Here is a 17,078-nt window from a genome sequence, read left to right as displayed (position 1 = left end):
TGCTGGGATTGCAGGTGTGTTCCATCATTATGGGCACAACTTGTTCTTCTTTTTCAAGACTATTTTGGCTATTTGGGATCTGTTGAGATTTCCATATGAATGTTAGGATGAGTTTTTCTATTTCCAAAAAAAAAGATGATTGGGATTTTGACACAAATTTAATTGACGCTGTACATCTCCTTGGCAGCATTGGCTTCTTAACAGCCTTAGGTCTCACAGTCTGTGAACATGGATGTCCTTCCAGTTATTGCTGTCTTACTTAATGTCTTTCAGCAACATTTTGTAGGTTTTAGTGTACAGGTATTTTGCCTCCTTGGTTAAGTCTGATCCTAAGATCTATTTCTTATGATGGCAATGCAAATAGAATTGTTTTCTTACTTTCTTTGGATTGCTTTTTGTTAGTATGCACAAACACACTGGTTATTGTGTGAAGATTTTACATCTTGCCACTTTGCTGAATTTATTAGTTTAAACAGCTTCTTCCCCTTGGTAAATTTTAGGGTTTTATAGACTTGTGTTGTCTGAAGAGATAGCTTTTCTTCCCTTCGTTTAGATGCTGTTATTTGTTTGTCTGGCTTGATTGCTTTGACTAGGATGCCTAGCCCTGTGCTGAGTAGACAGCATGGGCTTCCTTGCTTTGCTCCTCGATTTAGAGGAAAAGCATTTCAGCATTTCTTTCTTTGCTGGGTGTGATGTTTGCTGTGGGTTGTTTGGGTTTTGAGTGTTACAATTACAGGCATTTCCTCTAGGTTCCTTTTTTTGCTTTTACACCCAGAAAGACCCACTGCCCCTATTTTTAGCATTAGAGCAACTGTTGGCTTTATTTTCTTCTGATTCTTTTGTGGTTTTAGGTTTTGTGTTTACCTGCTGAATTCATCTGGAGTTTATTTTGCTTGTGGAATAAAGAAGCATTTTAAAAGCAAATATTGAACCAGTTGACCTAGTGAGAGATGCCTTGTCTACATCCTGCCAGCTTCTTTGCCTGTGCAATCTTCTGGGGACAGCTGTGGTCTGGTTTACATGTTCTCTGCCAGGGGTGTGTAACAAACATGCCAGACAGTCATTCTCAGCTCTTACATGTTTCCACTAAAGTGAAATTATTTTACCAGCATCCTTTTTCTTTTCCTTAAAGAATAAGCTTTATAGAAAGGTACAAATCATCCCCAAACCCCACCACCTAGAAAGAATACTGTCCCTGTGGACAGCTGTCATCACGACCAGTGGGTTACCCAGTGGTGTCTGCTGTCCCTACCCTGAAAGTTTAGAGTCAGTTCTGCTTGAGTTCCCCAGGGACAGAGATGCTGAGCTGCAACTGAAGGAACTTCTGAATTGAGATAAATGATTATTCGTGCAAGAGAGAGCCCTTTAAAAAAGGTATCTGAGGACCCAACAAATTTTACAACCTATGAATGAAGAGTTCACATGACATTTTAACTTTAGACTGTGTGCATGAATACCCCACCCCACAGTGAAGGATGATTGTGTGCAGGCTCCTTCTCCCATTCTGTTTTTGTGGCTTTCGCTTGCTTCTGTGAGGCTGTAGCACATGTGCTCAGCCATGTCCTCACACTGCTCTGTGGCAGCCTCTGTTATGTTTCCATGAATGTAGCACTCATGGCCATGGCTCCCAGTAGTACCCAAAGGTCTTTTTATTTCATGCCTGTACCCATTTTTCTGTCGCAGATTTTTAGGGTTGCTATTCCTCTTCAGGTCTGGTCAGGTTTCCTTCCTCTGCAAGGAGTCTTTTGACCTGGCCTTTGTTCTGTCTTACATTTGAACTCTGCTGTCTGTGTTTCTTCCCTGTACCCTTAGCATCTCCAAGTAACCTTTCCCAGAAGCTCATTCTCCCCTCCTTTGACTGTATGCTTGAGAAATGAGTGCAAGGCCCTTTTTATTCTCTTAGGTTCCAGGGGGCAAAGATGCTTGGTCTGATGCTCTTTGACCCTCTCTGCCCCAGAACTAGGTGGTTGAAGAGGTTGTTATTGTGATATTGACTCTTTAGAGTCACCCCTGGTGTCACTGTGGTATGGGACTAGGAGGAAATGTCCTGTTCCTGGTGACAGTCCATGAGGGAAGGCAGGAGAGGAATATGGTGCATCTTGCTCACATATGGAGAAGGGTGGGTTTAAGATTGACTGTCAGCTGGGGCATGACCCAGGGACAGTGGGCCCTGGAGGAGGTGGCCTGTAGCCAGGCCTGAGGGTAGTGTAGGCTGCTGAGAATCTAAAGAAAGTGAAGACACCTTGAGGCAGAGAACAGAGGAATGCTCCAGAGCCAGCATGAGAGGGCAGAGAGGCAGAGCACAGCCTGGTGGCTGTGTAGTGCTGGGGCCCTTATTTTTTTATAGAGAGGTGGAAGGTACCAGAGGGTTGATGGGCTGTGTCTTTGAAAGACTTCCCTGGCTGCACTGTGGAGCCTAGGCTGGAAGGGTGAGGAAGAGATGCAGTGGTTTAGACCTGGCTGTCAGGGGACAGGAAGGTGGCCAGGCATAGGCTATTTGAACATGCTCTGATGGTAGAGGCACAGGTGAGTGGATGGGCTGCACTTTGAGAGAGAGCCCTCATGGGCCACAGTTTGTAGGCAGAAGAGTATGGACACCATCATGGAGATAGGTGGTCACTGTGAGGGGAGCAGGTGTGTGTGAGTATGGGCCTATGAGAGAGTGAGTGTATGTGAGTGTGAGAGTGAGCATGTGTGAGTGAGGGTATATGAGCATGTGTGACTGTGAGTGAGAGTGTGTGAGAGCAAGGTTAGGAAAGAGTGAGGATATGTGTGAGTGGGTGTGAGGTTGGAAGAGAGTGAAGGTGAGTGTATATAAGTGTGTGAGCACATGTGTGGATGAATATGAGAGAGCTTGAGCGTGAGTGGGTGTGTGGAATGAGAGAGTGAGCGTTGAGGGTGAGTGTGAACCTGCAGGACCTTGTATGTGTGTTTGCGTGTGTGTGAAGGAGGAGGGTTCTGGAGCTGGAGTGAGGCCATGTTGGGTTCTGAGTTGGGTTGGGATTGTGAAGGCATCAGATGTGGGGTGAGGCTGTCTGTCCAGCTGGTGTCTGTGTCTACATGGAGTCCTCAGCATATGGGGGATGTCAGGATGTGGACTGAGGTCCTGGAGGAAATACTCTGGGCCATAGAGGTACAAGGTCAGGACAGGGAGAATGCAGTGCCCAGATGCCTGGGGGAAGTTGGCCAGGCTGTGGAGAGCTTGCAGCCAGCCTCGGGGCCATTGCCTGCACTTGCATGCAGTGCTGGTCCAGAATGGCTCCCTCCTAGATGGGGCCTCAGAGCAGTCACCCTGGTGATCCCTGTGACACTGACTGCGAGTGAGGTGGGCTTGCCACATTGGATTTAAGGCCTTTTCTCTTGAGAATCTTGTCTTTTTTCCAGTGTATTTCTTCTCATCCTTCTGCAGTGTGTTTTCAGTTATTTATTTAGATTCACAGTTTGTTCCATAGCTTGAGTAGCCTCTTATAAACAGTCAACCACCATGGCGGGCTTTGTCTAAAGCTCATTCTTAGGGCTGTCTGGTTTATAATTCCAGTCAAAGTGGGGTAAAAGATTAATGACGTAAACAAGAGCACTGTCCAAGAACTGGGTGGGAGGAGTCTGTGTCCTGGTGGTGCACTGGGTGCCCAATGCTGACTTTCACACTTGTGCCTATGTGGCCTTGAGTGTGTCTCGTGGTAGGGGAACCTGGAGGCTTAGGGGTGCCTGCCCAGGGGTCAGCCAGGTCCTGGGATGGGCTGCACACTGGGGTACAGTAGCATTGCTTGATTCTGATCCATTTCCATGGATCAGATGGGAGCTGTGCTCACTCACAGCAGTGTGAGTTGGATGTGGGTCCAAGCCTGGAAGAGCTGGACTTCCTGGACTAGGAGCTAAAGCCAGGAATGCACTATCAGTGGGCCTCTGGGTGCTCCATGATGTGGACACAGGCTGTGACTGGTGCTGATTGCCTCCTCTCCCCTCCCTCCCAGGTGGTTTTGTTGTTACATGAGGAGGTGAACACAGGTAGTAGCTGGTGTGCACCAGGTGAGCTGGGGTCTCCAGGCTGCTGCGGATAGTGGATGGGAGAGGATTGTGGTGATGCGTGTGTGTGTGTGCATTCGCATGCTGGCGTGTGGTGATGAAGATTGGATCCAGCTCCGAGAAGAGGACAGCAGGTGCAGGCCCAGGCTATGGAGGTGCTCAGCCAGGTCCTGTGGAGGCCAGCCAATATGTATCTCATTGGCATGGGAGGAAAAAGCGAGGTGTGTGGGGGGTGCTTTGGACTACAGCTGTGCCCCATTAGTGCTGAGCCCACACCCAGCCTGCTGGTATGCTGGAGGACACAGGTGTGCTGAACTGGTGGCATTGTCTGTGATATTGCAGTTCGGTGTGCAACGGTGTGACTTTGTCTTCATGCCTCGTGTTTAAGGGCAGGTTTCCCTCAGCCCCGAAGTGACAGCATGCAGTGCATGTGCGAGGGAAGTGATAGGAAAGGCCAGCCCCGTGCATGTCTTGGCTGGGGAAGGCATCCTCCACTTGGCACCTGTTTAGCTTCTTCCTTAGAGTCATTGTAGAGAATAAGAGACTGGAGTGTTGGGCTCCGTGCTTTCCCTTGCCCTGTGCTGCTCAGAGGACTCCTGTTGCCCTGCCTGAGCTGTGCTCCTCCCTTTGCTTACTTCAGGGCCTCTGAGTCACAGGGCCTCCTGGTGTGTGCATCTGTGTGAGGGAGGTGGAGGGCCTTCCCACAGTGGCCTCATGTGGGTTGTGGTCCCTGAGAAGGCTGTGTTGGGATACATTGAGGTACTGGGGCTTGAACTCAGGGCCTACACCTTGCACCACTCCACCAGCCCATTTTTTTGTGTTCGGTATTTTTGAGATAGGGTCTCTTGAACTATTTACTCCGGCTATCTTCGAACCGCAGGCCTTCTGATCTCTGCTTCCTGACTAGCTAGGATTACAGGTGTGAGCCACCAGTGCCTGGCTTCTGATAGTCTTTTCTGTTTTCTTAATCTACAGCCAGAAAACCTTCAGAAGAACTGGCTCCGGGAGTTCTATCAGGTAAGCACCCGAGAGTGCCTTTCAGAGCAGCCACTGGGTGGTGAGTACTTCTTTTCATTGAGTATTTCTTCCTGACAGTTGCATCTGGTCCATGTAGAGGGCTGCTGTGGCTGTCACAGGTTGGTCATCAGGTTGGACCTAGCAGTGCTGACCAGTATGGGCTTCACATCTTTGTTTCAAAAGCAATTGGTGTTACTATGCCTTGGTGAGCAAAGTTCAGGTCCTCCTCAGAGGTCACTTTTCACGTTCCATCTCCCTCCTAGTCCAGGATGTGGGGGATCCAGTGGGGTCTGAGGTTGGTCCTGCACTGTCGTGGACGGAGGCCATCACTTTTCAGGAGGGTCTTCTAGCTATAGGGTAAGGGCTTGAAGGGAGGCCAGGTAGGTGGCACTGCCACATGGAGGGGATATTGCTTTGAAGAGACAGGTGTTGGTCTCTGCCTTCCCACAGGGCATATATACCTCCAGTGGAGGTAGATGGGATTAACACAAGGAGCCATTTGGTCCTGTGGTTGGCTCTGGGTGGGTGGCATGTGATCTTATCTGAGGACGGTGAGAATGGGTAAGTTGCTAAGGAGCAAGGGTGAGGGTGACTGAGTGACCACAGCCCAGGGGCAGCAGGGGTGTGCTTGTATATGCATGTAGGTGTTCCCATGTTTGCAGTCCACACAGGGCTGAACAAAGACTTCAGCATTCATGTCCCTTACCTTTGGTAGAGATGGGCAGGGGTAGGGCTGAGTAAGAGACCAAGCCCCATGTTGGGGGCAGAAGGACAGGGTAAAAATGGACATCTATGATGCACACCTGCCTGTAGCCCCACAGCTTCCTGGAGGTGTAGGCTGAGGGGGCCAAGTGTAGGTCTGCAGGGGCTGATCCTCATATCCCAAGTGATACTTGGGCAGACCTTCTCCTCTGCTGCCAGACAGGGGTATCTGCCCAGATGTTTGGAGGTGGGGTTCTTCATTCTCTGCCAGCATTCAGGAGTCTTGGGGCTCCTAGATACTGCTTTGGTTCTGGGATGGAGACAGAAAGCAGATCACTGGGGAGCAGTTGAGGCCCTGTCAGGAAAACTTGAGGAGGAAGGGTATTGGGATTGGGATATAGGAGAGGTTGAAAGTCAGAGGAGGGCCTCAGACTGTGAGTGCCAGGGGAGAAGTCTGTCAGAGAAGGGTCTCAGGTAGTGAGGGGGAGGGGAAAGTTCTGTCAGAGGAGTGTCTCAGGTAGAGAGTGATAGTGGAGGGTCCTCTTAGAGAAGGATCCTTGGCTGACCTGGCAATTTTAACCAGGTCCTAGGGGATAAGGACCTTGTCTTATAGGCTGCTGGATCTGATCCAGTGGCAGTAGTGTGTTGTGCAATGTGTGGGTTGTGTTTGAAACTGCATATGAATGTGTGGACATCCACCAGGAGAGTGGACATGTGTCCCTCCTGTCTTCACAGTCTGCAAGGTGTGGTTCTTGTTCTTTGGCCTAACCAGGGAACAGATGGGTCTGGGTAGTGTCACCAGTTGCATGGGAGATGGCCATAAGGTGATGGCTGTACTTCGTTGTTGTGAACCACCTCCAAGGGCAATGTAGGGACAGGATTCTCCAGAAGCTGAAGGGAGCAGAGATCCTAGTCTTCCACAGTGACAATGTGGCTGTGTTGACTGGGGACATGTTGTGAGAAGAGGTGCAGGGGACAGTATGGTGACAGGGCCCACTTGAAGCTCTGGTTATTTTTCAGGTGTGCTGAGACCCTGTGTGGCTGGTGCCACATGTGGCTCAGAGGGAACTGGTCCAAGTCTGCTTCCTTCAGCAGGGAGTTCTTGGCTTGTCTGTGTTCTGGGAAAGATGGTTGGCACCATTTGTGTCAGTTCCAGGTTTTTAGCTGTGTGGGACAAATCCACACCAAAGGTGGGGCCCAGCTGTCCCCTCCCAGCCCTCTGAGCCTTTGCAGATGGGTTCTGCTGGTACTCTGTCTTCACTATTTTTTCATCCTGTCCTCAGCCTTGTGAGGTGGCACTGGGAGTGAGCCCTGATCTCTGTTGACAAGGTGAAGGCAGGACAAGATGAAGTGATGGGCTCCTGAAAGGTAGGGCCAGGGACACATCTGTCCACCTCAGGGGGACTGAGCGCAGGTAGGAGCCTTGCCTCAGACAGGCCCATTCTGTGTCATTGGTACCTTATTCATCTATCTTGGCTGCCTGCCTCCCAAGGTAGGCTCGTGGTGCTCTTCCAAGGTGTGGTCCATGGTGGTCTTCCAAGCTGGTGCTGTATGGGCTCCTCTCCTTGGCCTGTGGCTCAGCTATACTTTTCTTTTCTTGGCGGGAGGTACTGGGGATTGAGATCAGTCAGGGCCTTGTACTTGCTAGGCAGGTGTTCTAACAGTTGAGCCACTCTGTCAGCCCTTTTTGCATTGGTTATTTTTGAGATAGGGTCTTTATGTCTGGGCCAGCCTGGACTGTGATCCTCCTATTTGTGCTTCCCCATGTACTTGGGATGACAGGCACATGCCCCCAGTTCAGTCACTAATTGAAATGGGGTTTCACAAACATTCTCCCCAGGCTGGCCTTGAACCATGTTCCTCTTGATCTCTGCCTCCTGAGTAGCTAGGATTATAGGTGTGAGCCACTGTGTCCAGCTCAGCCATGCTCTTTCTGAGCTGCTGCACCCAGCTCAGCATGTTCCTGCTCACACTTTCTCTGAAGAAGGTGTGAGGCAAGGGACAGGCCCTGTTCCCCTACCCCAGAGTAGCAGGGAGACAGGAATGAGGTTGTAGCTTGTGTTTTGATGTGTGGTAAGTGAGGATGAAGGGCTCATGTTGTGAGAACTGGGGTGTGAGACTGCAGCCTTCTGCAGGTACATGTGGTAGTACATGCCAGTTATAGTGTTACAGGTATACTCCACACATATCCTAGTAATGTTCAGTTACAGAGTTACAGATGTACTCCACACATATCCTAGTAACATGTGCAGTTACAAGTGTACTCCACATATATCCTAGTAACTTGTGCAGTTACAGCATTACAGGTCACCCCACATGAATCCCATCACCTCAGCTTATCCATTCTTTCATGCACTTGTGCATCATTTACCCAGTTGCAGCTGTGGCTCATCTGCCAAGTGCCAGATTGAGCAGGACACACACAGTGTCCATCCCATGTGGCTCAGGGAGGTTGGAGTGTCCCCTTTCTGCAGTGGTCAGGGAAGGCCTCCTAGGGGGAGGGATTAGGAGGAGCCGTCCTGCCCTTTCTGGGGATTGAACTCGAGCCTCATGCTTGTTGGTCAGGTGCTCCACCACTTGAGCCGCACCCTCAGTTCTTTTGCTTTTAGTTTGTTTTACAGTAGGATCTTATGCTAATGTTTCTGGTTCACTGTGACCTCTGCGTGATCCTCCTCTCTCCTCCTCTTGAGTAGCTTGTTTACAGGCACACACTGCCATGCCAGGCCAGGTTCTCATTTTTAACATTGATTTTCTATTGATGGAATTTTCTACTGCTTGAATTTTGCTTATAGTAGTGCCGAAGATAAATTTTAAAACCTGTTTGTTTTAAAATTTGTTTTATGTTGTTTATACAAATATAAGATGAGCAGGTATTTATTTAAGATTTTTAAATTGAGACAGTAGCTATTCTGTACTTATTAATGAGAATCAGTCAGATGTAAACTAGTTCAAAGAAGGATCCATAGAGCAAAGAGATTCTCCCATCAGCAATTCTGAAATGAATTTGCTTAATAGATGCAAAACTGGCCACCATTTGCATGTGTCATTTGTGTCATTATCAATTTTTAAACTTACAGAATTGTAAAATAGTTCAGAGATAAGTAAAGGCAGAGATAACTCAAATAGGTCAGCTAAACAGGCACTGAGCATTTTTGACTACGTACATGTCTTTCACAGTTTTTCCTGACAGGAATTTTAAGAATCGTGTAATGGTAATGTTTGTGTCCAGCTAATATGAAGAACAGGTACCAGCCTACCCTCCTGCCTTAAGAAAACAGAACCAGGCAAAATGTATGCATTAGTGTGTTTCAAGCAGTGCTCAGTAAGGAGCACAGGATGATGGTCCTTGGGGAGGGACCAAGAGAGGAAAGCTCTATGCCTGCCCAGCTTATATTTCCAGGCTAGTTTCCAGCAAAGTGAAACCTATACTGTTTAATATCCAATCACAAATTACCGAGCAGATAAAGAAACAAGAAAGTGGCCCATAGTGAGGCAAGAACCAATCACGAGTATGGTTAGGGTTGTCAGTGTTATCAGTTTTGCAGAGCCTGCTTTGGCAGGTTGGTTGTGCCTGTTGTCTTCTGTTTTCTCTCTCACTGATTTTTGCTCTTCTTTTTTTCTTTTCTTTTGGTTACTCTGGATTTAATTTTCTCTTTTATACCTAGTTTCTGAAAGTAGAAGATAAAAATGAGCAATGTCAAAATTCAGCATGGGTTATTATCGCCAAAGATCCTGTAGACAGTAAAAGATAATAAGGGAAATAGTATTAACAGCCTTATGCCAATAAATTAGAAAGTTTATATGAAAATGAACATATTTTTGGAATAACAAAGTGTCAATGTTTACTCAAGAGGCAGTAAATGAACTCAGCCCTTACTCATTAAATTAAAACTTCCCTCATCACCTTTCCACAACTACCCTCCAGGCCCAGATGGCTTCATTGGTGAATTCTGTCAAACATTTCAATACGAAGCAATAACATTTCCACAGAAACTCTCCAAGAACACTGACTCACAGTCAATCCTTCCTAACTCATCCTATGACATGAGCATTAATCATGCTGACACCAAAAGTAGACAGACGTTACATGATAAGAAAAACATAGATCAGTATGCCCCATGAATGTAAGTGCAAACATTCTTAAAAATTTAACAAATCAAAGATGTGACATGCACATCTACACATGCATATGAACAACACAGTTGTCTCTCAGTATCCTTGGGGAATTGTTTCCAGTGCTTCCCTCAGATACCAAAATCAATAGATGCTCAGGCTCCCTAAATAAAATGACATAAAGCTTGCATATAGCCTGTACACATTCTCTCTTGTACTTTAAGTCACCTCTGAATTACTTATGATATCTAACACAATGCAAACACTGTGTGAATAGTTATTATACTCTATTGATTAGGGAATAATGTTCAGTTATGTATAATGACCAAGGAATTCAAAGCTGGTTTAACATTTAAAAATCAGTTAATAGAGTTTACTGTGTCAACTGATTGAGGAAGAAAAAAACATATGATCATCTCATCAGATTCAGAAAATGCATTTGACAAAATGCTATAAATATTTCAACAAAAACTTTTTAACAAACTAAGAATAGAAAAGAACTTCCTCACTGGTGGAGTGGTTCAAGCAGTAGAGTGCCTGCCTAGCAAGTTTGAGACCCTGAGTTCAAACCCTAGTACCACCAAAAAAAAAGACAAAGAAAGAAGAAAAAAGAAAGGAACTTTCTCAGCCTATCAAGAGCATCTGCAAAGCCCCACAGCTCCCATTGTGTTTAATAATGAAAGGTATGATGCCTCTTTACTGACGGCAGTGAATGGGGCAGGGCTGCTGTTCCTTCATGGTACTGAAGTGCCCAGCCAGAGAAGAGACAAAAGTAGTACAGACTTAAAAAGAAGAAATGAGACACTATTGTCACAAGACATGACTAGAAAATCTAGAAAATCATGAAGATCCACAGACTGCTACTGTTAATACCGCAAGTGAATTTATTTAGTTTTAACATACAAGGTCAGTTATGAAAGCATGGTTTTTAAGATTAGCTATGAGTAATTGGAGACCTAATTGAGGAAATAGCACTAAAATGAAATACTTAGGGAAAAGCTAGTAAAACATGTCAATACCTGTATACTGAAAACTATGAAACATTGATGAAAGAAATCAGAGAAGATATAATGACCTTGAGAGACAGACCTACCATGTTTGAGGATTGTAAGACTCAATTATGTCAAATGTTAGTTCCCTACTAACTGACCTACTGATTTCATCCAGTTCCACTTGAAATCTCAGCAGGAGGCAGACATGGTGGAGCACACCCGTAATCACCACACTCTGGAGGCTGAGGCAGGAGGATTATGAGTTTGAGGCCAGCTTGGGCTACATAATGAGAACTTATCTCAGAAAAAAAAAAGAAAAATCTCAAGAGTTTTTGGTAGAAGATTGCAATGCGATTCTAGAATACATGGCAAGAGAAGGAACTAGAAGAGCCAAGCAGTTTGGGAAAAAAAAAAACCCACCAAAATCCTGGAACTCATGTTCTGATTTCAAGACTTTCCATAAAGATACAGCAATTAAGACAGCATGCTGTTGGCAAGTGCATGCAATGCAGATCAGTGTGACAAAAAAGAGATGGAGAAATAGACCCACAGATGTGGCTGTGACTGACAAGTCATTAGAGAAGTGGTGTTCGGTGACAAACATGCTGGAACGGCAGGACTTCCCTGTGAAAACCACAGTAACGTGCATGCTTTTTGCCTTACACAGAAGTCGACGCAACACAGATCATAGAGCTAAATGTGAATTTAAAACTATGAACCTTCCAGAAGGAAACTGAAGGATAAATCTTTGTCATCTTGGATTAGCATTTTTTTTTACACACAATAGTAAAAGCATAATTCAAGAAAGACAAATTGATAAATTAGACCATCATAATTAGGAACTGTTCTTTATGAGACACTGTTAAAAAGTGAGAAAATCCCAGATTGGTTGGTGTCATAGTTTGGATGTGAAGTATCCCCCCAAAGGCTTATGTATTGAAGGTTTGGTTGCCAGCCAATGGACTTTTGGGAAGTGATGGATGATGAGGGTTCTGACCTAATCAGAGGATGGATTCATAATCATGATGGCATTGTTGGGAAGTGGTGACAGGTAGGAGGTGGGCCTAGTTGAGGAGGTAGGTCACTCTGGGGTGTGTCCTCCACCCTTCCTCTCTCTGCTTCCTGACTACCATGAGGTGAGCAGCCTCTTCCGCCACACACTCCTGACACCATGGTATTCTGCCTTGGCTTGGGCCCAAAGCCAACCATGGACTGAGACCTCTGAAACTGTGAGCCAAAATACGTTCTTCTCCCTTACCTTGTTTAGCTCAGATGTTTTGTCACAGTGACAAAAAGTGACTAACACAAGAGGAAAACATTTGCAAATCTCATCTGCATCTAGACTGTACAAAGAACTCTCAAAGTCAATGATAAGAGAGCAAAGAACCCAATTTAAACATGGTCAAAAGAATTTAACAGGCTCTTGACCACAGAAGATACACAACAGCAATCAGGTATGTGAGAGGTGCAAGTTACAGAACAGCGATACCACTGCACAGTTGCTATGTTTGGCTAACATTAAAAAATAAAACAGAATTCCAAAACCAGGATGATCCCCAGGGCCGATGGCCATGTAGCACACATGGAGTCTCAGAGCCTGTGGTCAACACATCATGGTGTGGCTGCTCGGGAGGAGAGACTCAGTTTCTCATGAAGTCAAACCTATGCCCGCCTGAGGGAAGGCATACACAGCGAGGAGAGGTGCACGGCGAGGAGAAACACCCACTGAGGGCGAAGCTGCAATGGCAGGCCCAGATGCAAGTCTCCCTGTTCTGAGCGAGTGCTGTTTGTGTTTTAGATCTGTACTCACGCTCCTTGTGTAGGATGTGTGCATTAGTAGTCTAGTAGTCTTTGCCATGCACCTGGTTGCTCCAGACCCTACATTGAAGTCCAGTCCCTGACATTGCATTAGAGGTGGGTAATGCAGAGCGTAATGGCATTGAGTGTGCCACCAGGATACCCAGGGGGTACACAGGCTGGGAGCCACTGCTGAGTGGAACCCAGGGGCAGTGCATTGAGAGTACTGGGCATGGTGCCTATAAAACCTGCAGCTGTCCTCCTGGTCCCTGGGGAAGTGGGGCCTCTGTCCTTGCTCACTTTTCCCATACTGGCAGTAAGAGCCTGGTCCTGATCCTTACCTACTTGCAGAGTGAATAAATGAATGAAGCTGGAATGGAAGAGAAGAATCTTCTAGGAACAATGCTGAAGGCAGCAAAGTCCAGCAGATGGGGCTGGGTGGGAGTGCAGAAAGAGAACAGGAGGCTCAGATGGGGGGTGTCTTGGGGCCTTTGCACCTGTGAAGAGCACAGAGAAGAGTGTTCCTTTCTGGGCAGTAACTGTCCCTCACGGTTCACCTGGGTGTGACATGTCAGATCTGTGAGATGACTAGGTTTGGGATGGAAACAGGTTCATGGGGAGAGGTATTTGGGAGGTCCCCTGGGGTGCCGTGGCCACGTTGGGTGTAGAGAGAAGTTGGAATTGATTAGTTTGTCTCTTATTTGGAGACATTATTATTGATATTTATTTAATTTAATTGACATTGTTGGAAGTGTGTTTATGGGACACAGTTCTGATGGCAATCTTTTGTTTTGTTTTTGAGACAGGGTCTGGCTATGTTGCCCAGGCTGGTCTCAAACTGAGCTGAAGATATCTGCTGCTTCAGCCTCCTGAGTAGCTGGGTCTGCAGGAGCACACCACCTCACTTGTCTCTGATAACAATCTTAGATGTACTCTTGGGGAAGGGAAATACAGTTCCTTCTTTAGAAATGAATCTCCCACAGAATACTCTGAAAGCAAGTCTCCTGTCACCTGTGTCTTAGCATCTGTGAAAGCCAATGTGTCCTGCCTGATAGTGCTTCATTTCTCTTCTGGTGGCAGGTTGAAGCACTGGTCCTTTTTGGTCCTTCAGGAAGAGGCAGCATAGCAGTGACGCTTGAGCCCATTGTAGGCTGTGAAGTCTGACTGTGAGGGCTCAAATCCTCATGCCAGCCCCTCCCTTGCTGTGTGACTCTGAGCAGGGTGCATAACCTTCCTGTGCCTCTGTAGTCTGATGGTAATGGGACCCACACCTGAGGATTAGTGGAGGCATACTAGAGTCATTGCACATAAAGTGCCTGTGAATTCAAGCAGCCTGTGCGCCTTTAGGGAAGCATTAGCTGCTGTCAGGGCAGTGACAAGGTGCTCACTGGCTGCCCATGGCCTGTCCTCCCCTGTGTATTTGCATGTGTGGCAGTCGGGATTGTGGCAAGCTGCACAGTCGTGCACTCTCTTTCTGGGCTGCAAGAAAGGAGTCACGGAGGAAAAGACTGATAGATCTGACCCAGCAGAGCTGGCTGAGTTGTCTTTAGGCCCAGAAAGCTGAAGTGTTACTAAAAGACTGCGAATACCTTGAAAAGACCAAGGCTTGTAAGACTTTCATGCAGACCCCTTCCAGGAAAGGAGACTGTCAGCTTGAGTGGGAGCTATCAGAGAGGTCTTCCCCAACCCAGGGGAGATGCCAGGGAGGCACACGTGATTTCAAGTTTTCTGGGAGGCACATTTGAAAAAGTGAAATGAACTAGGTGAAATTGAGTCTAGTGATGTGTTTTATTTCACTGCCATTTCCAGAATGTTATCACGTCAGCCTGTAGTCCCTAAGGTTAGTACATTCCATGTATTTTGCACTGCCTCGGGAACCAACATGATGGCACCATGCAGGGGCAGCACCTGTCCAGGGAGCCTTGCGGAGAATATCAGGAGCCTTTCACTTGCTCTTGCCCCTCCTAGCACATGCTCCTCGGTGATTTCCAGAAATACAGACCCTCACAGACACACAGGGAACCTGGCCCAGTTGTGTCATGCCCCAGAGACCAGGTGGCCTAGCAACTCATACCAGTCTGTGATGAGCATTGGACTATCAGGACTGTACAGACAGACACTCAGTCATGTGACTATGAACTATCAATGATTTAGGGAAGAAGCTTCAGATGAAATACTCTTGGAAATATGAAGACAGAGATGTGACATTCGTATGCGTGGAAAAGGTTGGTGGTAGGGCAACAGGTGACCTGTATATCAAATTCTTCTATGAACTTCTGTTTCCTTAAGTCTCCTTTGTGTTGCTGGAATCAGCATTGGCCCCTGTGTGGTGCCTATGGCCTGCTTGGCTCTGCACCAGCTCTTTACCCCACCTTGCTCAGAAAGGTTTTGTGGTATGGTTCCCACTCTCCACACTCATTTTAAAGGTTAGGAGATGTGCCAGGGCCATGTGGCTCAGTAGCTGAAGGATGGGAGGCCTGTCACTGTGATTCCAAAGCCATGCTTGCTAGCGTGGTGAGAAGAAGGGGTGAGGGGAGGCAGGTTGAGGCTTCATGGATGGGCGAGAGGAGGTGAGAGGAGTGAGGAGTTGTGCTGCTGTGGAAGGGCTTGTGGAAGTTCTGGAAGTTGGGTAAGGGGTGTGGGAAACAGGGCTCTGCAGAGGAATCCTCATGACCCCTGTAGTGGGCAGAAGAACAGGGGAAGACTCAGACATGGGGCTATACTCCCTCCCTAGGACAGGCAGGCAATTTGCTATAGAGAGGGAAACTGGGGCACTAAAGGAAAAGGAGGGTGCTTGGTTGGACTACCAGGTGGTGAGACATGAAGACCCAGGAAGGGAGGGTGTTTCAGGAGTTCCCAACAGCCTAATAAGGGCACTCTTGGCTCTTCCTGAGAGCTCACAGCTAAGAGCTGCTGCTGGTTGCTTGGAGACCTGGAGGGAGAGGAGGATGGGTGTGAATGCTAGAATGCAGCTGGGTGCTGTGGCCCAGTTGTGGGAGGTGCTGATAGGGCCATGGTGGGCCCTAGAGGGTAGAGATCTGTGAAGGTGGGAGGAGCCGAGGCTGCTGTGAGAGGTTGGGAACTGGACTGTCATCTGAGAGGGCCTCTCAGGAAAGCCTCTGAAGCCCTGGGTCCCATGCAAAGGGCTCCCTTTCCTGCTGTGCACTCTTGTCTCCCATGAACTAAATGGGGCCAGAGTGAGGAGGGCTCTCATAAAGTTCTTTGTGGTGGGTGGCTTGCTGATAGAGGCATCAGAAGTCGCTCACACTTCTCTTACTGTGTGCACTAGGGTGTGGCTGCCTGCTGGCTTCTTGGGTAAATTGGGAAGCCAGGTGAGTACCTGGAAATTGGTGGCAGGAGGCCTGCAGTGCTGTGTGGTCTTCAGTTTAATCTTGCTCCCACCTCAGCTCAGGGAAGTGGTTCTTAAATTTAAATTAGTTTCTTCACAGAGTGCTTTGAGGTCTTTCAGCAAAAGGCCTCAGAACTGACCTGAGCTCTGCATTTGCACCTCTGCTGTCTCCTCTCCCAGTCTGCAGTCCTTCTTCCCAGTCTCCACCTTGAGGAAAGAGTGCAGCAGAGCCACTGATCTGAGGAAACTTGACTGCCGTGCTCTCAGGCTGCCATGCTGCTTGCACATGAAGTCAGAGAACCTCGTGGTGGCCTGTGCAGGGCAGTGGGCAGGCTGTGCCTGCTGCCCCCCAATCTCTACCTCTGTGCTTTCCTGCTACTGGCCTGAGCTGGGTATGGCTGTAAGAGAGGCCATTTTCTGAGGCCAAGGAAGAGCTGTGTCTAGTGGCTCCCAAAGTAGGGCTGTCCCCTGGGCCACTGTGGTCCAGCCCTGTTGGGGACTGGAGGAGGAGCCCCCACCCAAGCCAAGGGGCAGTGGGTATTTAGAGCAGGGCATTTCCAGCGTGGTTGGAGAATTCCTGTCCCTCCCTGCTCCTCCTCCTGGCTGTCAGCTGCAGTGGTGGCTGGCAGGATGTAATTCCTTTTTAGGTCACTGATGTTCCTCTGATGGCCTGTCTGTTGATATTTTTAACTCTGCTCTTGGCAGTGTACAGGGTCAATGGCCACAGGCTTGCGCCACAGGCATCCTGGGAACGGAACGTGGCCTCGTGCTTGAGTGTCAGCACAGCATCAGAAACAGGGGAACTCCTTGTTGTTGGTGGATTGTGCATCAACCCGTGAGCAAGAACCTATAATAAAATAATCTATAGTAAAACCAAAGGTAATAAATGCCTCAGACTTGTCACTTTCTAATTGTTGTGCTGTACTTTTATCTGTGATCCTACTGTTCCTTGTGGTGTCTAAGTGGAGCAGATGCAGCACAATGGTGGGTCAGCTGCTGAGCGTCCCCTGTTTAGTGATGTCCCATCAGTAGCTTGGTGTTGGTACGCAGGGGGCATTTGCTCCAGGGGTGTGGTGCACAAG

At 47.7% G+C, this 17,078-nt stretch overlaps 1 protein-coding gene across 3 annotated transcripts in view; it reads left to right on the top strand.

Moving 5' to 3' along the window:
• Window positions 1-17,078, top strand: part of Inpp5a (inositol polyphosphate-5-phosphatase A) — a 203,507-nt gene that overhangs the window by 54,333 nt on the left and 132,096 nt on the right. For all 3 annotated transcript variants that reach the window (XM_020182976.2, XM_074078028.1, XM_074078027.1), the window contains exon 2: window positions 5,002-5,043. In XM_020182976.2, coding sequence (XP_020038565.1) covers window positions 5,002-5,043 — 42 coding nt within the window. The remainder of the gene's footprint in view (window positions 1-5,001; window positions 5,044-17,078) is intronic.

Source organism: Castor canadensis, chromosome 7 (genome assembly GCF_047511655.1).
Source record: "Castor canadensis chromosome 7, mCasCan1.hap1v2, whole genome shotgun sequence".
NCBI classification, from domain to species: domain Eukaryota; kingdom Metazoa; phylum Chordata; class Mammalia; order Rodentia; family Castoridae; genus Castor; species Castor canadensis.
Note: the sequence above shows the minus strand (reverse complement) of the source record. Positions and strands in the feature narration are given on the sequence as shown.